The sequence below is a fragment of the Castor canadensis genome, chromosome 16 (genome assembly GCF_047511655.1).
Source record: "Castor canadensis chromosome 16, mCasCan1.hap1v2, whole genome shotgun sequence".
Lineage (NCBI taxonomy): Eukaryota > Metazoa > Chordata > Mammalia > Rodentia > Castoridae > Castor > Castor canadensis.
The window spans coordinates 38210463-38235077 of record NC_133401.1 but is presented as its reverse complement, the minus strand read 5'-3'; the positions used below and the strand labels follow the sequence as shown (position 1 = coordinate 38235077).

Sequence of the window (24615 nt, the reverse complement as noted above, 5' to 3'; positions counted from 1 at the left end):
TTCATGGTTGCTAGGCACTTGAGCCACTCTGCCAGCCCCCTGGCATTTCTATATCATGTGAAAAATAATCAACAACACAATCCTACCTATGAGAATAAAACAACAATTTAGGAATAAGTTTACCCGAGGTGTAAGACCTAAACACTGGAAAACTGTAGAATATAGTTGAAAGAAATTGAACAGGACATAAATAAATGATGTTCCATGCCCATGGATCAGAAGAATCAATAGTGTTAAGATACTCATTCTGTGTAAAGCAGGATATAGATTCAATGCAATCATTATCAAAGTCCCAATGGCAACTTCACAGAAGTAGAAAAGCAATCCTAAAATGTGCATGAAACATCCCAAATAGCCAGAGCGAGTCGAATAAAAAAAAGGTAGTGACAGTGTACGCTATGATTTTAAATTATATTACAAAGCTATAGTAATGAAAGCAATATGGTACTGGTACAAAAACACTTAAACCTGTGGAACAAAAATAAATCCAAACATATATGGTCAACTAATTTTTGACGAGAACACAAGGAAGACAGTTTCTCCATTAATTGGGAAACCAAGACTTCCACATGCAAACAATGAAATTGGACCCTTATAACATATACAAAAATCAACTCAAAATGGGCAAAAAAGTGTAAGGCCCAAAACAATAAAATTCTTGACATTGGTTTTGGCAATGATTTTTGGGATATCACACCAAAAGATCAGGCTAGAAAAGCATAAATAAACACATACACAAATAATCGATATGATGTAGCTGGGCACCAGTGGCACACGCCTGTAATCCTAGCTACTTGGGAAGCTGAGATCAGGAGGATCGTGGTTCAAGGCCAGCTTGGGCAGATAATTTGCAAGATATCCAGAGCAAAATGAACTGGTGTGGCTCAAGCAGTAGAGCACCTTCTTTGCAGCTGTGAAGCCCTGAGTTCAAACACCAGTCCCACAAAAGAAAGAAAAGAAAAGAAAGAAAGAATCAATGCAATGAGAAAGCAGCCTTGCAGACTGGGAAAAAACATCTCTGTAAACAATATATCTAGCAAGGGGTACTATTCTAGATTTATAAAGGCCTAATACAATTCAACTGCAAGAAAACAAGTAGCCTGATAGGGGGTCAGATTCAGATCAGCAAGATGGCTGACACTGCTACCAGTACCCACTCTTGCTATTCTTAGGGTTGGTATACATTCCAGAGTCGGGGTTAGGGGTAGGAGGAGGCACTGGCCAATGTCACCAAGAACTTCTTGGGTTTTTAAGAGCACTGGAGCTCCAGTCAGGTCAAATCCCAGCCCACAGGGAATGGGCGCAGTGCTCTGTGGCAGCGTGAGGAGAGGTGACCCACCTCTCCACTAGGAAAGACCTAGGTGAGGAATGATGGGTGGGCGGGGAGCGGGGGGCAAGGGAAGCAGGGCAGCCAGATTAAGGGGACTCAGGGTCTGGGGGCTTACTGCGAGGCTGCATGCAGAAGTCCTACACACTGTTGCATCTTCACACACCTGCCTCCGGTCTAAACAGCATGCAAGCTGCAGTGTGGACATGGATGAAGCCATTTCAAATTTGAGCTTCTTTATTTCAGCAATGAGCTAACGGGAGACACTGACTGTCATACAGGGTCCCTTAGAATGCTTCTGACCTCCAAAGGAGATTCCTGCTCTAGAGTTTGGGGACAATGGGTGACATCGTCCCTTCCCCTTTCATTGCCACTGTCCCATTTCTCTGACAGTTTAGGAATGATTTCTGTGCCCATCCCCTTCATCACCAGAAAGTATCAATTTGTTGTCCTCTGCTAAAATTGAATAAAGTTAATCAAAAAGATGTAGCCTGATCAAAAACTGGGCAAAGATTTAAATAGACATTTTGCTAAAAATGACAAAAATGGCCAAGAAATACATGACATGGGGTTCCATATCACTAATCATAGGAAAAATGCAAATCAAAACCACGAAGAGATACCCCTCTCAGCTGTTAGGATAGCTGTTACCAGAAACAGTGGACAGCCTGGCACCGGTGGCTCACGCCTGTAATCCTAACTACTGGGGAGTCAGAGATCAGGAAAAAAGCAGTTGGAAGTCAGTCCAGGCAAAAAGCGAGGCCCTATCTCAAAAATGCCCAACACCAAAAAGGGCTGGTGGAGTGTCTCAAGTGGTAGAGCGCCTTCCTAGCAAGCATGAGGCCACAAGTTCAAACCCCTGTACCACGAAAAAAACAGCAACAGAAAACAAGTGTCGTGAGGGTGTAGAGGAAAAGGCACCCTCGTACCATTGGTAGAAATGTAGATTGGTACACACATTATGGAAAATAGGATGGAGGCTCCTACAGCAATCAACAACAGCAGGGCTGGAGGCATGGCTTGAGTGGCAGCACACCTGCCTAGCACGCCCAAGGACCCGAGTTCAAATTCCAGTACCAAAAAAAATTATATGAAACTAGAACTACAATATGACCCAGCAACCCCTCTTCTAGGCATAGACCCACGGGAAACGGTGACCACCTTGTGGAGACACCTGCGCTCTCTGCTCAGGGCAGCATTACTCACGATGGTGCAGATGTGAAGACCGCGTAAGCCCATGTTGACAGGTGGATGGATAAAGAGCATGCGTTATACAGGCGCAATGGAACATTACTCGGCCTTGAAGAGAGCAGATCCTGCCATCTGTCACAGCACAGGGGCATCTGGAGGACACTAGCTAAGTGAACTAAGCCAGACACAGAAAGAGCAATGGTGCGTCACCATCTCACTTGTATGTGGAATCTAAAAACTGGGCCAAATACATAAAGAGGGTTGCTACTAGGTTTTGAACAGGGTGGGGTGGGGAATGGAAGGGGGAGGGGTTGGGGATAGAATACCCAGGTAAGGGACACAAAGCCGCAAATGCACAGGGTGCACATGTGGAAAGAGGGGTGCACTATGGTTGAGTGTGGTGGCGGTTTGTCACTAAAGGTTCACGTGAGGTTGGTTTGGTTCTCAGCATGGTGAAGTAAAGAGGTGGCAGAGCCTTGAAGAGGTGGAGTCTCAGGGGAGGCCACTGAGGATGGTGGCCTCAGAAGAGACTGAGGCAGTTCTTGTGGAACCCCAGGAGGGGTTGTTATGAGAGCCCCTCTCATCCCTCTCAGGGTCTTATATGTAGCCCAGGCTGGCTTCATACTCATGATCCTTCTGCCTCAGCCTCCCCAGTGCTGGGATTATAGGTGTGAACCACTGCACCAGTTTATAATCTCTCCCTCTTGCACATGGTCAGCCATGATGTCATCTGCCACAAGGTGATATAGGCAGCTGGCCCATGCAGAGCCAGTGCAATGATGTTTGCACTTTCAGCCTCCAAAGCTATGAGCTAAATAAACCTATTTTCTTTATAAATTAACCTGCCTCAGAGATTTTGTTACAGCCATAGCAGACAGATTCATACAGTAAGTATGTGAGAAGATAGACATGTTGAGTTCTACTACATAAGCCTTTTACTGTACATATGTATGCATCTTATAATATCATGCTATACAGCTTAAGTATACACAAAAAAATTTATTTTAAAAAGGAAGACTCTGGGACAAGTCTCATGCCCCTTAAGACACTTCCCAGTTCTGGGTGAAATATTCCTTTCCAGGTTTCTCTCATAACTGGGTTCCTATAACCTTCATTGTCAGCTATTCTTATAAAAGGTACAGGATACAACCCAAAGCTTGTAGGGTGGGGGATCAAACTGGCTATATCCCCAGCTTTGCCCCACCTAAGCCACAGGTCTGTGATGAATGGGAAATTGGGTTGTGCCTACAACCTGATGGTCACTGCCTGACTCCCTGCCCACCCCCCCCCCCAACTCATGCCACAAGGCACAGGAGGCATCCAAGGTGCCCACTGCTGCAGGGCCTGCAGACAGAGTAGAAGGAGGTGCTGGAAAGTGGTATGACATGCACACGGGATTTTAGGCACTGGTGGTCCACTTCCATCCAGGAGGGTCAGTTTACAGTAAGGGAGGAGGGAGACAGACAGACAGCCGATCAAATGAGCTACACACAGCCCTCTCCAGATCCAGTGAGGTCACGTGGATCTCAAGTTCTCCTGAGAGAAGTGCCTAGAAGGCAGAAGGTGCTTTACTGATGAGAAAACAGACACACTCAGGTTGAGAGACACTGATTAGGACACCTGGACTGTCCTCTTTACGACTGCCAAGGTCAAAAAAAACAAGGAAGGGCTGGAAACTGCCCCCAACCAGAGGGGCCTGGGAGGCAAATGCCAGATGGGGTCTTGGATTGGATCCCACACATTAAAAGGACATTGGTGGAATCCAAATGAAATGTCACCTACTTAGCAATTGCATGTCAGGGTCTGTTTTTTAGCTGGAATGAACGAACTCAACGGGGAACGTGGAATGAGGTACAGGCAACCCTCTGTATATCTTAGAACTTATATAAATCTAAAATTATTTCAAAATTGAAAATTCAGAGCTGGTGAAGTGGCTCAAGTAGTAAGAGCACCTGCCTAGCAAGCGTGAGGCCCTGAGTTCAAACCCTAGTACACCAAAAAAAAAATTGAAAATTCAGTTCGTTTTTAAAAACAAGAAGTAAAATATCAGAACTAAAATGGAAGTCTCCTGACTGGCTCCGAGCTAGTCCCTGACTTCTAGAATACTGCCTGGGACAAACTAGGGCAAATATGTTCAGTCAGCAGCTGACCCCACCACCCCACTGTGCCTGGCCTGTGGACAGGGCTTGCCGCAGGAAGTACCACCCGCCTCTCTGCAGCTCTCCTGGTACAGCACGGCCAAGCAGTAAATTCCTGCTCACAGATAACCTGAGTGACAGGAAATGATCACCCAGGCCGGGCCTTTCTCCAGTGACCCAGAGCCCCCCTCCAAAAGACTTCCATGGCAACAAAGTACAAACATGACAACAGATAACAGCGAACATTGGGGTGTCAAAGAATTGGCCCCAAGAAGACCTACTCCTTGCAGGGCATAAAACTGTGGTTGAGGAAGTCAGCTCTGACATCACGGACACGCAAGAGTCCCAGCTACATCACTTACTGTTGTGTGACCTTGGCTGAGTCTTCCCCTCTCTGTGCCCAGGGCCCTTCTGAGGCAGTGAGAATAATAAATGGCCAAGATTTGGAAAGGACCTAGAAGTTCATCAACAGGTGAACAGATAAAGAAGTTGTGTGTAAGCCAGGTGCAGTGGCTCCTAGCTACTCAGGAGGCAAAGATCAGGAGAATTGCACTTCAAAGCCAGCCCCGGGCAAATAGTTCCTGAGACCCTATCTCAAAAACCCTTCACAAAAAAGGGCTGGTGGAGTGGCTCAAGGTGAAGGCCCTTAGTTCAAGCCCAGTAAAAAAAAAAAAAAAAAAAAAAGAAGTTGTGTGTACACAGAGTGGCCTAAAAGGAAGGAAATCCTGTCATCTGTGACGAGATGGAGGAACCTGGAGGACATTACGTAAAGTGAAGTATCAGTCACAGAGGACGGATATTGCATGGTTCCACATACATGAGGTCTCAAAAATAAGCAAGCTCCCAGGAGCAGAGAGAAGAATGGTGGTGGCCAGGGCCTGGGGGAAGGGGAAGGGCAGTGTTCAATGGATATAAAGATTTGGTTTCAGGCTGGAGGTGTGGCACAAGGGACAGAGCACCTGCCTAGCAAATGCAAAGCCCTGTGTTCAAACCCCAGCACTGCAACAACAAACAAAGTCTGGATATGCAAGATAAACACATCCTAGCAATCCGTAGAACAACATGGGGCCAGAGTCGACCATCCTCCAGTGAGTCCTGAAGTCTGCTAGGAGGGCAGATTGAGAATGTCCTTACTGCATTCTTAAAATTTGGATTAACAAGTGGATTAACAGGCTTGCGGAGTGGCTCAAGTGGTCGAGCGCCTGTCTAGCAAGCATGGGACCCTGAGTTCAAACCCCAGTACCGCCAAAGGGAAAAACAAAAAGCAGATTAATCTATAGTGACTATACAGTGACAGCTTTTTGGGGTGCTGGAGATGTTCCACATCTAGGATGGTGGCAGTGATTACATGATAAATATTTCTTAAATTTCAAAGAGGAGCACACTAAAAAAAAATGTCAATTTCATCATAAGCTAATTTAAAAAAATAAAAATCTAAAAGTACTAATAATCACCTTTCCATAGGATCAGTGACTTTAAGTCAACACATTACAAGCTTAGGAACTATTAGGCAATATATAAGATTAGTATTACTTCCTCTCCTCCTCCAAAGAGACCCAAGGTGCAGACCAGAGTGCAAGAAAGTAAAGCTAAGCCGGGTGCTAATGGCTCACACCTGTAATCCCAGCTACTCAGGAGGCAGAGATCAGGAGGATCGAGATTCAAAGCTAGCCTAGGCAAATAGCTCATGAGACCCTATCTCAAAAAAACCCTCACAAAGATAGGACTGGTGGAGTGGTTCAAGGTGGAGGCCCTGAGTTCAAGCCCCAATACCTCAAAAAAGAAAAAAAAAAAAAAGAAAGTAAAGCTAATCTTACAAGGGCCACTGTCATACCAATAACCACACAGGTATATGTGTGTGTGTCTGTACCTCAACTCTCTCTCTCTCCATCATCTCATCATATGTATCTATCCTCTCTCCATCACCTCACCATATCTCCGTCTCTCTGTCCATATCTATCTGTCTTTCTTTCTCTCCCTACCCACCTACCTATCTACCTACCTTTCTACTTAGCTACCTACCTCTCCACCTGTAGCCTGAGATTATACTTAACTTTAATTACAGCCAGCCCTTTTATCTTGGATAGGGATTCTACCATTTGGATAAATAGAACAGTCAGTCCATTTCAAATGGATCAGCTGTATGGCCAGGCAGTTTGCAGAAGAACAAGGGGAGGGAGATTATACTGTCAGATGTGGCAGGTTCTCAGGGGCTCCTCGAAGCAACAAGAATTTCAAGGGGTCAATTTCTCTGGATGTAAAACAGGAGTAACAGTGACCGCTCAGAGGCGAAGATATTTGCAGAGCACCCTACATACCCCGTGGCTCTCAGAAGCACAGGGAATGCTGAGTTTCTCCTGCCTCTCTCATGGGCAGAAATTTTTTAAAGTGTACAGTTGTGTTGGGTTTTCCTTCTATGCTATGCTTTTGCCACACAGACAACCAATGTAATTAGGTTAATAGACCTACATGTCTACTATTCTACAATGAGGCTAATTACCACTTCCTTAAAGGATCAATTAGGGCTCATTTACCAAACTGTTCTGAGAAACAGCACACAGTGCCTTAGGCTATACATGAGGCAAAAGAAATGGGCTCCTTCAAGAGACCAGTTCCTTTTGTGCAGGCCTTCCCAGAGCCTTAGGAAGGCAGCCAGCACTGGATGGAGAAGCAGACCAGAAGAGATGCAGGGTCAGGTCAGTCGTACAGAGCAGGGCCTTATAAACTTTCACATGTGTACAGATCACCCGAAGTCTGCTAAAACAGACTCAGATTCAAGGTGGGTGCTGAGATTCTGCATGTCCCATGAGCTCCTGGTGATGCTGATATTGTCAGTCTGGGAACTTCACTTTGAAGGATAAGGATATTAAAAAAAAAAAGTCAGATCCCAGCAGAGCATAGTAGCCACGCCAGTAATGCCAGCTACTCAGGAGGCTGAGAGCAGAAGAACCCATGAGTTCCAGGCCAGCCTGGGTAACTTATGAGACCCTGTCACAAAATAAAAAGGGCTGGGGATATAGCTAAGTGGCAGAGTGCTTGCCTAACATGTGTGAAGCCTTGGGTTCAATCCCCAGCACTACAGAAAGTCTGAATCCTTACTGATCATCTTACTGGTGGGGAAAGTAGCTTTGCTGAAGGTTACAAGGGAGGGATGGGTAGGACCAGAACTTGGCTACCCAGCTTTGCCCCCTCAAGGCTGCTTCTCTGGAGACCACAGTCCTACTTGCTATTGGTTCTCCCAATTTAGAAAGCTTGAGGCCCTGAGTTCAAACCCCAGTGCCGCCAAGAAAAAAAATAAAGCTAAAGGGCAATCCTGCTTAGTCTTGGTGAGGCATTAGAGTCATGCAGAGAGACTTAATCCTGACACCTGGGCTCTGATCCTGACTATTGGGGCGGGGCAGGGGGGAGTGTCGGAGCCCAGGCTTGGGGACTTTTAAACCTCCTGAAATGATTCCAGTGGATAGTCTGGGTTCAGCCTCACTAATTAGAGGTACTGGGTAAGCCTCACTCTGAATACCTTCCTCACACCTGTCTGCCTCTCTCATGGCTGTGAAGACCACCCAGCAGCAACTCCAAAATCAGATTGCAAAGAATTACCAGCCCGGTGGAATTTCACAAGGTCACTGCTGGCTAAAGCCCCACCTCAAGCCATGATGGGATCAGAGTCAGGAATGCAAAACCGCTCTGAAAAGGGATTTCCCATCTTATGGCAAGTCTGGATGAGCAGGTAGCATGGGCTCCTGGCTCGAAAGTCCCCAGTGGTCAGTGTGGAAAAACATGGGTCCTCCAGGGTGAGAGGCTATAAGCTGGTGTGGGGTCTTTAGCAAAAGATAATTTCAGAATCAGGTGTGAGGTCATGTGAAGGTATTTAAAGAAAAGAAAGAAGGATTTAAGCTTCAGAATGAGTACAATTGGAGAAGGATTAGTAAAAACAAGTCAATGAATCAATTAAATGAAGTTTCAGTTCTGTCTGAATTTAGTGAATGGAAATGAAAAAGTTTTTAAGACCGACTACAGGCACAGTGGAACTCTGGAACCAAACGACAGCATCCCAGGCCCAGGGATGCTGGCCTGATGATGGCCATGCCCTGAGCTCTGCCACACCTCAGTGGGCTCATCTGTGACATGGGTGACCACCCTGCCTACCTTGTTAGGTTGCTGGGGATTCAATGAGTTGACACCTGTAAGATTCCTACTCATGCCTGGCACTGGTAAGCGCTCAATTAAACACAAACCCTGCCCTTCTCCCATAATTCTCCCTCTGGTTTGATTTTTAAGTCTGTTGTATGTTTGCAAGCTTGCTGTAAAAGATGTATTACTGTGAGACTCCAGGAATCATTTGTGCAATGAGGCAGGTTAGAAACACAAGCATTCATGTTGGATACTCTGTTTTGTGTGAACTATGTACTCAGAGTCTCCTATGGTGACCTGGCTTAGCCTGGTGTATGACCAAGTGAGAGGCTATAGTGGTCTGCAGGGGCCCCATCAGACAAGGCTATGTGGAGCACTAAGGGAGTCAAGACTTTATTCTCAGAGCAAAGGGCCCATCTGAAGGCTGAAACCAGCACATCTCACCTGCCCTTGCAACTACCCTACCAGGTGAGGCCATGAGGTTACCATCCTTCCCTGAAATGAAGATACTGAGGCTCCAAGAGGGCAAATCAATTGCCCTTGGGCAGGGGCATACCCGGGTCTTTCAACTTAGGGCTGCCATTGTGAAGGAACCAGCTGCTGAACCTTCTTCCCGAAAGAAGGGCTCAAGCTCCAGGGAACCTAGGGCTGCCCAATGCTGTTCTTTCCCTTCCCCTCCTAAGCTGGGGCTGTCACAGCCTCAGGAGGGGGAGGTAGCAGGTGCTACTGATTCTAGGCCAGCCGGATCTGGGGACAACACCCACGGATCTAGGCCACAAGGCCAATTCTGCAAGTACAATGCCCAGCTATCAGTGAAACAGCTGAACAAGAGCAAAGCAAACACAAATAATCATTTAAGGCCCAGGATCCCTCCTCTGCATTCTACTTCCTCCTCAACCCCAAAACACAACTCAGAAAGGGCAAATTCGAGGACAAAGGGGGAGAGCCTTGGGGTATACCTCAGTGGTAGAGTGCTTGTTTAGCATGCATGAGGCCCTGGGTTTCATCCCCAGCGCCAAAAATAAAAGGATGCAGAATTCTCCACCAAGAGCTGCAAATGTGCACAGTAAGCAAGTCTGGCATATGCAATCACAAGTGCCTTTGGCTCCTTAAGACTTTGGAAGGTATATCCCATTGGGCCAAGGCATCATTCTAGGAACTGGAGATACAACTTTGAACAAAGCAGATATAAATCCTTGCCCTTGGGAGCTCACGTACTAACGGGAAAGAGAACAAGCATAATAATTAGTGAATTACATGATAGGAGCTTAAATGAAAGGGCACAAATAATGAACCCACTGCCAGAATTTAGTGGCTGCTTATTCTGTGTCTAAATGCTTCACCCATCTTGTGACAGTCTGTATACTCATCATGCTCATTTTGTAGCCAGAAAATACACCGGAACTACACAAGTTACACAGGTCCCTGAGCAGTGAGACATAAGGAGTGTCCACAGCCAAGGGCTGACTGTTTTAAGAAGAGTATCAAGAAGCCTGGTTTTCTCCCTGGCCTTGAACTGGCAGGGGTGGGGGTAGACAGCTGATCATCTTATGCCCCTTTGTACTCTCCATCTTTCTTGAAAGATCAGACAAGGTGGTGGGACCCTCCAAGATTTCCCTTCTCCCCCAAAGCTAAGGCTTCAGAGCAAACAGCCCAAAGTCCAATCCCAACTTCGTCACCTCGAACTATGTGGTCCAGGGCAAAGAATATCTACTCAGTGGGGTCTCCCTTTCCTGTGATTTCCAAGGAAGATTCAAACTCCCTCTCTCAGGGGACAAGACACAAAAGTATGGAGGCCAAGTCTGCTTATGCAGACAAATGGCTCACAATCCCACTTCTGGGAGTGCAGAAGGCTGGGCTACATGCCACCACCTCCCCATGATGGGGCAAGTGTCCAGGGCTGAGCATGGTGCGACACTCAGCAAATGCTTGATAAGTGTGGGGACAGTGGAACCTTTCTTGGCACCCAGGTCCAGACACCTTGAGATTACGAGATCTTAAAAGAGTACAGATCTCTGCACACCTGTGACTCACCCGCCAAGGGGCAGGTGAAGTGGTGAATCCATTCTTACTCTCTGTGTTGAGCCCAGGAACGTATTAAACACCTCATTCAGTAGGACCATCACTACCTCCGCACTCAGGACCTGAGGCATGCCCAGGGAGCCCCAGGGCAGCATCAGCTCAGAGCTGGGCCATGCCCCCTTTAAGTATCAATGTGCAATACAGGACTGGTGGCAGGCAGGCCTTTTCAAGGCCAAAGGCTAGAGCTAGCCCCATCTGTTTTCCTTATTTCATCTTACCTGCCCCCAAAACTTCCACCTGGGTCCCAGGCCTTCCCTTCTAGCACCCAGGAAGGGGAGGAGAGTGAAAGGATTCAAGGACCAGAAGCAATAAGGTCAGCCTGGCACTGGTGGCTCACGCCTGTAATCCTAGCTACTCAGGAGGCAAAGATCAGGAGGATCGTGGTTCGAAGCCAGCCCTGGCAAATACTTTGCAAAACCCTATCCACCCCCCCAAAAAAAAAAACAATCACAAAAAGGGCTGGTCATGGCTCAAGTGGTAGAGTGCCTGCCTAGCAAGCATGAGGCCCTGAGTTCAAACCCCAGTGCCACCAGGAAAAAAAAGCAGTGAACTCTCCAACAAGCTCAAAATCCCATCACACAGGGGCAGTGGAAGGGGCAGGAATCTTTACTGTCAGTCCAGGGAGGGGAGATTGTGGGACCAGGACTATTGAGCCACCTACATCTCCTATGGCATGACATTCCCTGCTGGTGTTGGTACTGCCCAAGAACTCCTTCAGTGGGGCTCCCTTGGCTCAAAACTGCCCTGAGTCTGCAGGCATTTGTGCAGGGATCCCAGTGCCAGCCTTGGGGCTGCCTGGAAGGAAACAGGAAGCTGGCGAATGTTTGCTATATGGCACCTGTGTCCAAATCCACGTCAGCTTGTCAAGAGGTATCAGAGGTCCCAGGCCACTGTCCTCTCTAGGTCTAAACCTGAGCGTGCCCCTGTACCATGGGGTCCTAGGAGCCCAGGGCACATTCCCTCCAGGTGGACTGTCACTGTCCTGTCTTATCTGCATAGTAAGAGGGGAGGGAGGAATCCCTCCTGTGATGGACAGAGGCAGTGGAATCCCTATTTTATGGACATGGAGAGCCCCTCACCCACTGCTGCCCTGCTTCTGAGCTGTAAGTCAAGCCGACTCTGCTGTGGGTGCCTCACACACTCAGGCCTTACAGGTGGGAACCTTATTTTTAGCCCCAATTTGCAAGTGTTGAAACCGAGACTCTGAGAAGGCTTAGACACTTGCTGGAGTCAGCCTGCTGAATGGTGAGGGGAGGTCTGAACCTAGAGCCTTTGCTCTACAATGCATGACGGTGCTCAGAGGGGGAAGCAAAAGCCAGGATTCTGTTAGAATCCTGTTCTTCCTAAAAAGCCCTGCTATCTTTCCAGCCTAGGCCCAGGTCATCATTGTCTAGGCTCTGGACCTCAGGGAATGTCTGGTGGAGATCCCTTCCCAGGCAGGCTTCCAGGATGCCTGGCCAGGCACAACAGAGCACCATGAGGCAGCTGGACCCCACAAAGGACCCATTGTGGTGATTGCAGAAAGCCAAGGCCAGACCTGCTGGCCCCTGTGCAGAGCCCTGCCCAAGGCTCCCAGGCCTCCTTCCCTTCCCACAGCGTTCCCACATCCAGAGCCCAGGGCCAGGGCAGGGCAGACCTCCCTCTGGACAGGCGTCCGAATCTGGGGGTCTTGGAGTGGGAGGAGGCTCAGGCTCTGGAAACCTAAATCTCTCCAGCTGCTGCCAGGCAGGATGGGGCTGCAAGCCCTGCGGATCCCAGGAGTGCAGGAGGTGCCCTGACCCACCTGTCAGCGGGGGTGGGGTCAGCTAAAGGACGGCTAGGAGAGGGAGGAGGGGGGGATGTTGGTTGGTTCCTAGCTGGGGGTTGGGAGGAAATCTGTTTCCCAGTTTTGGAGGCGGGATGCAAGGTGTCGGGTCGGGGTCAATGTGGGGAAGGGACTCTGCGGAAGGAAGGTGGGTGGGACTGTCCCCAGCTGCACGCGGGCTTCTCCGTGGCTCTGGCTGGCTTCGGGGACAGCGGGGGTCCCCGAGGGCCGGCCGAAGCGCGCACCGGGCGGGGGTGGGGGTGGGAGTGGGGTGGGTCTTTTGCACGGAGGGCGGGAGGGGTCCTCGGCCCGCACGCTCCACACTCACCTCCTGAAGTCAAAGGGCATCGTGCCGCCGCGCCGGGGGTGGGAGCTGTGCAGGCCAGGCGGGCCGCGTCGCCGCGTGGGTCCCAGCCCGCTGCCAACGCCTCCTCGGCCGCCCCGCCCCCGCCCGGCCCCCGCCCGGCCCCGGCCCCGGCCCCGGCCCCGGCCGCCCCGCGACGCTCGCCACTCGCCACTCGCCGGGAAGTGACGCTCCAGCAGCCCATTGGGCCACGCCGCCCCGGCCGCCCCTTCCGCCGCTCGGTTAAAGGGGCCCGGGGACCGGCCGTGGAGGGGCTGGAGACGAGGATCGCGAGCGGAAGGGAGGATACCTTACCCCCACAAAGAAATGCATGCATTCGTTCCTTGAAGCCTCCACTGCGTTTTCCTTCTTCTCTCCCCGGCCTCGGCAAATCCCTCTGCCTCTCACAGTCCTGGTGTGTTTTTGCATTTGTAAAACATCGAGCTGCGAAGATCAGATGGGATGAGCCAGGTTTGGATCTTGCACAGTGGCATCTCTGAGTGAGGACCTAATACTGTCGGGGGAAGGAATTGGGGGTCCAGCAGTCTTAGACTGGGAAAGTGGACCCACCTTCCCACCCTCCGTGCTTCTATGGGACAGTCACTGGGATTGCCCCAGTGCCAAACCCTTTCCACATCTGCATGGCAAGGTTGGCGACACGCACTCTCGTGGGCTTTTCCTGGGGATCAGATGAGAAAATTGGGAACCTGGCTTTGCAGTGGCTGGCACCTAGTAAGGGCTCCTTCACCTGAAGCTGTCGTGGTTGGCTGGGCAGCTATCTCTGCTTCCATCTTTCAATGAACTCCAACAGTTTTTCATTGAGTGCCTGCTCTGAGCCAGGTCCAGGCAGGACATGCAGCTGAGATCTGTATTGTGACTTGGCCCCAGGCTCTTTGGGCCTTAGTTGCTCAAAACCTCAGAAATACAGGGCAGCTCCCTCCTGATGGTTGGATTAGAGGTCATAGCAGTCGAAGTAACTCCAACTTGGGTGAGGGAAACTCATTCTGACTTTCTCTGAATTTCCCCCTGTTCTGCTACTGGCCCCTTCTTCAAAGCTGTAGTGATGTAGGGCTCAAAAAATCCCCAAGATGGAAGGTGGGGACCCATGTTCCAAAAGCAGGCTCAGTGGGCAGTGTCCTCGCCTCTAAATAGGGGGAAATGATACCAGATTTGAAAAAGGCAGCACAGCTTGGGGTCTGGGGTGGCATGGGGGTGGTGAGCCAAATGTTGGAGCACACCAGGGCCCCACAGTTCCCTCTGACCTCCCGCATTTCCCTCTGGTCACTCACTCACTCGACAAGCAGCCTGACACTCTGAGGTTGAACCAGAAACCTGGGAGCAGCAGGAAGAATTAAGGGGCCTTGCGTAGCCATTAGCCCTGTGCAGGAGGGAAGTCATGTGGTGGGTACATTTGACCTCATGTCCTCTCTTTTCAAACTATGGTGCACAGAGCAGCTACCTGGGCACAGATCGATTCCAGTCCCCAGCTGACGTGCACCTTAGCATGATTGCCAAGGACAGTGAATGTCTGGCACAGAGTAGATAGGGTTGACTAGTGGTGCTAGTTTTGCATGGAGATGATGCTCCCAGGTTTTGTCTAGGCATCTGGCGCTCAGAATGAAACTTACATGGCCTTGTTTCCCTTGCAGCTAAGTATGGCTGTGACAGAGTTCTGCCATTGAAATGTAGGAGTTAATGTCTTATGGTGGCTTCGGAAATAGTTGGTGTGTGTTCTTTGCCCTCTGTGTCCCTTTCGTCATCTAGCTGTCACCATCCTGGACCGTGAGGTGGAAGCCACATGGAGCAGAGCCTGGGTCTCCATCACTGAATGGTACCTGTCCTCAAACACCTACCCAGACTTCTACACAAGCTGGATATAAGCATCTATCTTATTTATGCTAGTGTTATTTTGGATTTTCAGACATACATCTAATACACCTGTCCAACCTAGTTAATTACTTGACTGCTCACATACTATGTGTGAAATAGGCCAATCCCTATTACCTGATCCCATGGTACCCTGTAGGTTTCTTTGGGAAAACTTGGCACAATTTATGATTAGATTAATGGGGCTGGTGGAGTGCCTTAAGTGGTAGAGCACCTGCCTAGCAAGTGTGAGGCCCTGAGTTCAAACCCTAGTACTGCCAAAAAATAAAATAAAATTAAAAAAATGGTAGATTATTTATTATTAGCTGGCTAATACCTACCTCCCATCCTGAATGGAAGCTCCCCAAGGGAGATGGCTGTCTGTCTGTTCACCATCCTGTCTAGAGCCTGCACATGGAGAGGGCAGAGTAACACGTGTGAAAGGCAGATTAACCATGGAATAGGCCTTCCCTTAGAGCAGAGAGGATGGAGTGGGGTGGGCACATTGAAAGTCGCCCTGTGGGGACTGTTAAGGTTTGGAAGCAGACTGGGCTGCCAAACCCAGGTAGCCCGTCCATGCACTAGACAGTGGCAGGTGAGCTAAGGAGAGCAGATTGGGTGCTGTAGTATCTGGGAACGCTCTGGATACTCTGAACAGGGGAATGACTGTTGAGTTTTAGGATTATTAGTCTTGTGGGACCCTATGGTGGTGAGCCTCCACAGTGGTCCTCGCCTCCTGGCATCCCCATTCTACCACGATGAATAGAGCTGCTCTGGGAAGCCAACAGGATGTTACGGAGTGACTTCTGAGGTTAGGACTCAGAAGACATTGTGTTTAGGTTCTCTTGACTCACTTGTTTTGGGACAAGCCCCTCTTCCATGTCCTAAGGCTACTCAAGCAGGATTCTAATAGGGAGCACTATGTGATGAGTTTTGCCAATAGCAGCAAGGCACTGAGGCCTCCTGCCCACCACCATGTTAGTGTGCCATCTTGGAAGCAGATCCTCAGCCCAGGTCAAGCCTTCAAAGCTACAATCCTAGCCTCCAGTTTAATTCAGCCTCGTGGGAGTCCTGAGCCAGAACCCCCCAGCTAAGCTGCTCCTGGATTCTTGACCCATAGAAACTAGAAGTTAATAAATGTTGATTTTAAGCCACAGAATTGTGGTGACTGGGTACAAGTAACACAGACTATCCCCTTTTGTTTTCTACCAGATCCTTCTCTCTACCTTTCTCCATCTCACCCCCAACCAGCCTGAGGAAATAGAAAATCACTTTTAGAGTCAGAAATACCTCTAGCTGGGTGAGCCAGACACATTGCTTAACTGGCTATGTGCCTGGTATGAATAAAAATACCTCACCTAAGGCAGGTGGCCTCTGAGACTGCCCCGGTGACTCTGCCTCCTGAGGCACACCCTTCCTGCCAGTGTAAGCTGGAGTTACCGTCCCCCTTCTAATGAACAGAACATGGCAGAAGTGGTGGCCATGTGGCTTCTGCGATGTAATTTATACAAGACTGCAGCTCTGTCTTGGACACTCGCACGCTGTCTCTTGGAGCAGTTGCCCTGGATAAGATGACTGCCTTGTCCTGAGGTTACCCTGTGAGACACCCCTGTGAGGACGCTTAAAGCGAATCTTTTTTTGTTGTTGTTTTTTTTGGTGGTACTTGGGGATGAACTCAGGACCTTGCACTTGCTCAGCAGGTGCTCTGCCACTTGGGCCATGTCCCCTGCCTTTTTTTTTTTTTAAGTTTTAGCAAGGATTTGTTTCAGTGTAACAGGATAAAGTAGGAAGAAATAGGGGGAGCAGGGGAGAGGGAGAAACATTTCCTGGTCCCCATGCAGGAAATGGAAGTAAAGACTCCTACTTTGATTATTTTTCTAATAGGGTCTCATGTTTATGCTCAGCTGGCCTGGCCCACCATCCTACTATTTACGTTTCCCATGTAGCTGGAATAACAGGTACACACCCCCATGCCCTGATTTTTGTTGGTTGAGATGGGGTCTCACGAATGTTTTGCCTATCTTCACCTCCTAAGTAGTTGAAGCGAATCTTCTAGGACATGACCACTATGTACATGAGCTTGGAAATGGATCCCGAAGCTTAGTCTCTGGACGACTGCAGCCCTAATCGACCACTTGACCATGGCCTCATAAGATGCCCTGAGCAGAGGCATCCAGTTAAGCCCTACCTGGCTTCCAGCAAGGTTGTTGGTGTTTGCTGTTTTCAGTCCCTAAGTTTGGGGTGATTGGTGATGCAGCAACAGACATTGTCTTGCGAGCTCATGTGAAGATGAAATAGCATGTGTCATGCCTGGCACACAGTAGGTGCCAATGAGATGCTTGCTGAATGAATCAATCCATAAACAAAACAATGTCCTATAATGTAGAAGGTTCTCTGAACCCATACGCCTACTCCCTTCCACCCACCCCTGCCAAAAACGTCACTGAAAGTTGTTTTAGGCAGAGGAATGGCTGGGTCAGATTGTTTTTTCTGTAATGGGAGGCTGGTTTGTGTTCCAGGGGTGTGGCTGGCTACGCTGTGGTCTGGATGAAGAGAGATTAAAAAATAATAATCCTTTGTCAGCTCAGAGAGGGCTCTGGGGTAACTGGCAAGTAGGTCTCTGAAGATGTGACTTTTTCTCACTCTGTTAAACTCTTGACCAACCAGAGATATTCATTCAGTGTACAATTATCCACCGAGCCCTGTTTATATAGCAGGTGCTTTGGATGTAGAAATGAAGGTGGCATCTCTCTGATTTCAAGATCTAGGGGAAGAGGCTAGCAAAAATGAGGAGCTAGGAACTAATGTCTGGTGCAGTTTTGTGTGGTAAGTACAGTGGTTAGAAGCTTAGGGCCTGGGAACTCCAGAAAGGGGAGGGCTCTAATTCCACCATAGACATGAATTGGTCTGAATTCTTTCAGACCAATGACATATATCATCTCAAAGCAATGCATACTGTCCATGGCAGGAGGAGGGTGGGTAGAGAGGATGGTGGAAGAGAGGGAGGGGAAGGGAAAAAGAAGGAGGAAGAGGAAGAGAAGAGAAAAGAAGAAGAAGAAGAAGAAGAAGAAGAAGAAGAAGAAGAAGAAGGAGGAGGAGGAGGAGGAGGAGGAGGAGGAGGAGGAGGAAGAAGAAGAAGAAGAAGAAGAAGAAGAAGAAGAAGAAGAAGAAGAAGAAGAAGAAGAAGAAGAAACAAAGAAGGGGAAGAGGAGGAAAGGAGGGAAAGGGAAGGAAGAGAGGAAGGAAACAGAGGTAGATGTGGATTTCAGGCACAGCTGAATCCAGCAGCTTCAACAGTTGTATCAGGAAAGTCTCTCCCTATACCCAGGTTGATCTCTTTTCTTCTGGCTACATCTCAACGTGGGCTTTCCTGTGGCTCTAGGCTGATGTTTCAGCTGAAGGTGACAGTTAAAAAAAAAAAAAAGATCACCTCTTTCCTAGCTCCTGACGTGTTCTTGGTTGACCCTCAGGAGCCCAGCCTTGGTCACATCCCTGCACAGCACTCCAGGGGAATGGAAATCCTGTTTGGCCAGGCCTAGGCTGACCTCTAGACCCCAGGGCATGGGATGGAGTCAGTTTCATTCCCCTCACACAGACTCCAGGTAGTGCTGCCAGAGAAGATGGAGAGGATATCGGGACACTAAGTTATCAGATGTCTTAACAGGAATTCAGAGAAGGTGGGAGGAGAAGAGAGAATGTGAACCATGAAATAAAGAACAAGTAGGAGTTACTCAGAGGGAGATAGACAAGCTGGGTGCATTAGTTACCTACTGCTGTGTAACAAATTACCCTAACCTTCAAACTTCAGACAAAAAACCCCAGGTTTTATCTCACAGTGTCTGAAGGTCAAGAATCTGGATTGGTCAGGGCTATGTGTTGAGGGCACCTAGAGCAGAGGATCCAGGCTCCCTCCTGTGGCTGCTGGCTGGAGGCTTTGGTTCCCCCAGGTCACTGCTTATGGCATGGCTTTCCCTAACACATGAGTGAGGAGAGAGAGAGAGAAAGAGAGAGAGAGAGAGAGAGAGAGAGAGAGAGAGAGAGAGAGAGAGAGAGAGAGATTCTTATAGTCTCTCTAACAGTGAATCCATTTGGCCCTGGACTTTTCTTTTTTTTGAAAGCTTCTTATTAAAATTTCAGTGTCATTACTCATTTTAGATCTGTTTAAGCTGTTTACTCCTTGATTTTGGTGGGTCATCCCTGTCAAGTAATTTATCCATTTCTTCTTGATTTTCATTTGTTGGAGTAAAGTTTTCAACATACTCCCTAATGTGGGGCTGCGTGCTGGGCAAGGCGCAGCCTCTCTGTCCCACAGCTGGCTGTGGCTTACATCACCCAGGACAGGAAAGTAAGTAGGGGCTGGACCGTAAAGGACTTTGAGTGGTAGAGGAGTGGCTCAAGCAGTAGAGCATTTGCCTAGTAGGTACAAGGCCCTGAGTTCAAACCCCAGTACCGCAAAAAAAGAAGTAGGGGCTTTGGGATTACTAGGCAGGCACTCTGCCACCTGAGCCACACCCCCAGTCCTTTCTCTTTTAGATTGCTTTGCAGATAGGGTTTTGTGGTCTTTGCCTAGGCCTGCCTCAGACTGTGATCCTCCTACCTCCACCTCCTGAGTAGCTGGGATGACTGATGTGCAATACCATGCCCAACTTGTTTCTGAGGTAGGGTCTTGATAACTACTGTCCAGGCTGGCCTTGAACCATGATTCTCTGCCTCCTGAGTAGGTGGGATGACAGATAGTGACAACTACCTCCATGTTAAGAAAAGACAGATAGATAGATAGATAGATAGACAGACAAATGGTAGATGGATAGAAGTGAGAGAGAATATACGTATATCTGCTTCCTGGCTCTGTTACCTAGGAAGGGCTAGAAACAATGACACACTGACCATCCAGATCTTGGTTCCTAAATATTGATCTCCACTAACTGGAACCAGGGCTCCTGGGAAAAGTAGTCGACTCTCAGGCTAGGACAGGGAATGTACCAGATGAATCTGCAGCGTTTTGGGGCATCAATAACAAAGACATGCTCAGTGTACGCTGAGGATATGTCAAAAGGACACAATAGGCTAGGTGTGATGGTATATGCCTATAATCTCAGCTACGCGGGGGGCAGAAGCAGGAGGATGCATGAGGCCTTTTGTTTAACTCCCCAATACCATAAATAGATAGATAGATAGATAGATAGATAGATAGATAGATAGATAGACAGATAAATAACTGACAAAAGAGCCAGCTGGAAGGAGCTGGAAGGAACCAAAGCTGGGAAAATTTCAATATCAGAATTAATAATGATTATACTGAATGATTACGTCTGGAAGAAAATAAGAATCTGTGACTTACATTGCTAAAACTAAACAAGTAGATAAATGAAATGAGCAGAAGGCAGAGCTGCCCCTCACCGTGAGATGAGAAGGAATAAATGTGGAGGGTAACAGATGCAGACGGGGTGTGTGCATGGTGGCAATGCTGAGGGCAGACTGCATGTTTGCTCCTACAGATGCTCTGCTGGTCCCTTCCTGTCACTAGGAGGGGACATAGCTGAGATGCTTTGAGTGTTGGAAAGCATCCCCCCAGCCTATGGAATGATTTGCCATGTGAAACCTCATTCCTCATGCCTATTAATCTGTCCTCCTTGGAGCCTGGAGTTGTGGTGTCTCCTCTTTGCACTGCCAGTGTCCGCAAAGTGACAGACACACAGTAGGTGCTCAAGTGATGTTAGCTGACCCACCCACCATGTGTGTGGAGAGATGTGTGTCCCCTCCTGCTGTGCACCAACCTCTGAATTGTACATGGACACTTACCCAGCAAACAAGCACATGTGTGTGTGCACAGTATTTCCACTCTATTTAAAGTGGTCAGATGGTCCTACAGCAGTGTGGGACTGAACTCTGTACCAACCCCCAGAAGACAGCGTCCTAATGTTCTTGTTGCATGTGAGAAGTCTCCTTCTTTGGACTGTTTTCTGAGTGTCACCTTCTTCCTCCTATGTCCTCACTGGGTCTCTGCATCCAGATAAATTTCCTGGGTGAGGTGCAGTTCAGTCTTGACTTTTGCTTGAGGCTCACCTGCCCGACTCTTTCCCTGGACACATTAACAGCCAGTGGCCCCTGCTCTGTTAATCTCATGATGTAATGTGCTTTGTAACATGTGATTGTGGTGGACCTGCATTTGCATCCCATCCCAGCCTCCCATTCACTGGTGTCAAACTGTGTGACCGAGAGGAAGTTACTGAACCACTCTGTGCTTGATTGGCTCACTGTTAACCAACGATAGTAATGCCTGTGTCTAATGGTAAATGATCTGATGGAGGTCTGGCGCTTGGTCTGAATCTGGCACACAGTGGCATGAAATGTCAATTTGCTCTCCCCTCCTACTTTCAGAAGTCTGGGGGCAGTTTAGATATAGGGTGGCAATTTTTGGTCTGTATAAATGGGAGCATTTGTTGAAACAGGCAATGGGGCGTGAACATTTACTATACTTTTCACGGGCTCTCTCTGGAGCTCACGAATGATGTCCCACCCAGGGAGTGCTAACCTCTGCCTCCAGCGGTCACAGGCTCTCATAGGCTGCCTGTGACTCAGCGCCACCTGCTTACTTTCCTCCCATCTTTCAACGTTGTCTAGCAGCAAGGGCAGGGCAGGGGCTGCCAGGAGGCTTTTCCTTGCATCCTCCTGTACCTGCCCGTCCTGCTCCTCGGCTGGACCTGGGGAGTCTATCTGGGCTTGTGTGCCCAAGTTGAGTGCGTGTCACCGTGCGTGGGTGGTACCACCTTGCGTTGGCCGTGCTGACGTCCAGGGGCAGGTGGGTCTGTTCTCCTTGCTGATGACTGTGCTGTGCTTTCTCAGGGTGGACCAGTGACGACTGGGTGTCAGGCTAAGCTCCACTGAGGAGGAAACAGAAAAGGTCTTTCTTCTGGGAGAGGAAAGGGAAACTCGTGACTCTGAAACAGGTCACTGCACCTCCCTGTGACTCTCTTCATCTGTAAATTGAAGCTCTGAAGGATTGGAGGTCCTCCCTCCCTACTTTCCTTCCTTCCTCCCTTTCTTCTACCTTCTTTCCTCCCTTCATTGCTGCTTCCTCCCTCTCCTCCCTCCCTCTTTCCCTCCCTTCCTCTCTCCCTCCCTTCCTTCCTCTCTCCCTCCCTTTCTTTCTCCTTTCCTTCCTCCCTCTCTTCCTCCCTCCCTCCCTCCCTTCCTCCCTTCCTTCTTTCCTTCCTCCCTCCATCTCTGCCTCCCTTCTTTCCTTCCTTTCCTTCCCCTGTCTCCCTTCCTCCCTTCCTTCCCCCTCCCTCCCTCCCTCCCCTTCTTCCCCTCCCTCCCCTCCCTTCCTTCCCCTGTAGGTGAGAAAGTAGCAACCAGCACAGGAACTCTCTTTCCAGGTGTAAGTGCTCTGCTCTCCACAGGTTGTGATGAGTGTTCTGAGCCCAATGATGCTTTCTGGTGCCTCCAGTTTCTAAGGTGCCCACATGGAGAAAGGCCAAAAGTGGCTCACTGTAACCTCAAGAGCTGCAGGACAAGATGTGGGGTCAAGGTATAAGAGAAAGCTTGGATTAGAGTCTAAGGTCCTAAGCCTTCCCAGTCAGTTCCTGCCTGTGTTCTCACAAGGAGTCCCATTCCCCACTCTGGCCTTGGTTTCTTCCTTGCAAAACAGAGCTAATGCCAACTTCACAAGCTTGTTGTAGGGTCAGTGTACAGTCTGTGGTCATGGGGTAGCCTCCCGCCACCCACTGCTTTGGATCTGAGTCGGGCTGAGTCTCAAGTCTCATCCTGTCTCTGGGTGTGTTGCTGCATAGAAGTGAGGACAATTGGAAACAAGGATCAGGGCCTCTCCTTGCTCTGTAAATTCTTTCCATTCACTTTTCACTTTTCCTCACTGTCTAAACAACCACATCTTTAGCAGAGGCTACACCAGCTTCCAATAGGAGTTAAACTCAAGAAATCCGCAAGCGAGTCCCACGAAGTGTCGTAGGTGCTAGGTGGACAGGATATAGACATCAACTGTATCCTGCCTCCAGAGGAGGAACTCCTCTCATTATTCCTGTATTATTCCAAGGGATTTATTATCCCAGGGGCCAGAATCACCAGGGGGCCATTGTTCTTTCTGCTCAGTTATCAAGAACTCTCAGCTGCCCTAAATCAGAGTTCTTGGAAGGGAATTGGCTTTTGTGAAATTTATTTTTGTTTGTACCAATTATTCAATTAAAGGGATAATAATTATTTACTTTCAAAAGTAACAGATTTTAAAAGATATTCAAACAGAAGAAAGCGTCCTCTATGAAAACTGAGGTCTCTGTTGCTCCCAGCCCCTCCCCAGCAGAGGCTGACTGTTCCTTCCTTAGACTGAGGTTTTTGGTGTGTGTGGGGGGTCCTTGGCCTTTGGGGAGGGAGGCATGTAGCAGCCACTCTGCTTTCCCAGTCAAAGCTCTGGATCCAGAATGGAAGGAGAACTTTGCAAGGAGTTGAGGGTCTCCCAGAATGCTGGAGGGAGGCTGCTTCCTCAAGGTCCTTGCTGGGAATCCAGTTTAGTACCTCCAGGGGCGCCAAAGCCTTGGGAAGAGGGGTCTACAATGGGAGACCTCTAACCTACTTTTGAGAGACACACTGGCCCTGTGACAAAACAGCTTTACAAATATTTATTGAGTGACTACAATGGGCCAGAAATAACCCTGGCCTCAGACTGAAGCTGGAATTAGGGTGACTGAGGAAGTGGATCTGCAAACCTCACTGTGTGAGCAAGTGGAAGGAGATAACATTGACCAAATATCTTCTCACTGTCAAGAGCTTTTGTTAGCGTATTTTTCATTTGTTTTTTAAGTGCACAAGTCATGGGGGAATCTGTTTTCCATGTAAAAATGGAAACATGACAGATAAGATCTACCATTTTGAGGCACACCTGCAGTCCTTTTTTGCTTTTAGGTTATCTTTTAAATACATTGAGAGACCCAGAGCCCAGGGCCAGCCTCAGAGAGCAATCCTCCTACTGGTGGTCTCCTGCACAGCTGGAATGACAAGCATGAACCACCATTCCCAGCTTACTAGTTTAGATGAGATCTTGCTAACTTTTTGCGTAGGCTGGCCTTGAACTGTAATCCTCCTGATCTCTGCCTCCCAAGTAGCTAGTATTGTAGGGCTAAGCTACTGTGTCCAGTTCTTCTAACTTTTTTTCTGTGCATTTTATATACGTGTGGTTTGATTAATTTATCTTTTAAGGTTAATAGTATCATGCATGCATCATACATATCTTTTTTTTTTAATTCTGGATTTTTTTTTTTTTGTATATAGAGGTCTACTCACCCCTCAGAGACCTAAGGCTTCCATATATAGTGTTTCATGGGATGCCCAGATAAACCCATCGTACAGATGAGCCCACAGAGGCTCAGGGTATGTAAGGGACTCCCCAGAGCAGGTGAGTTGTGAAGCAGGATTCAGATGGGGATTTGTGCTTCCAAGTTTAGGGTGTATGTTTCTGCTACAGTTGGGATCTGTAGTGTCCCTCAAAAGACCACGAGTCAGATGCTTAGTCCTCAATTTGGACCAATTGAGAGGTGATGGGAACTTTAAGAGGTGGAATCTGGTGGGAGGAAGCTATTTCATTGGGGTTGTGCCCTTGGAGGTGATATGGGACCCCATCTCCTTCCTTTCTTTTTGCTTCTGTTCACTGTGAAGTGGATAGACCTCCTCCACCATGTGCTCCTGCCATGGTGTCTTGTGCTGCCACAGATCAAAAGCAACA

At 48.6% G+C, this 24615-nt stretch overlaps 1 protein-coding gene and 1 long non-coding RNA gene across 2 annotated transcripts in view; one reads left to right on the top strand and one right to left on the bottom strand.

The window, feature by feature from the left end:
• The window catches only part of Ergic1 (endoplasmic reticulum-golgi intermediate compartment 1), a 107680-nt gene extending 94550 nt beyond the window's left edge, over positions 1 to 13130 (bottom strand). Inside the window, exon 1 of the mRNA XM_074058603.1 lies at positions 13002 to 13130. Within this exon, the coding sequence (XP_073914704.1) occupies positions 13002 to 13021 (20 nt within the window). The 5' untranslated portion in view covers positions 13022 to 13130. The remainder of the gene's footprint in view (positions 1 to 13001) is intronic.
• Positions 11662 to 24615, top strand: part of LOC141418161 (uncharacterized) — a 45155-nt gene continuing 32201 nt past the window's right edge. Inside the window, exon 1 of the long non-coding RNA XR_012442870.1 lies at positions 11662 to 12023. This is a non-coding gene — a long non-coding RNA (uncharacterized lncRNA). The remainder of the gene's footprint in view (positions 12024 to 24615) is intronic.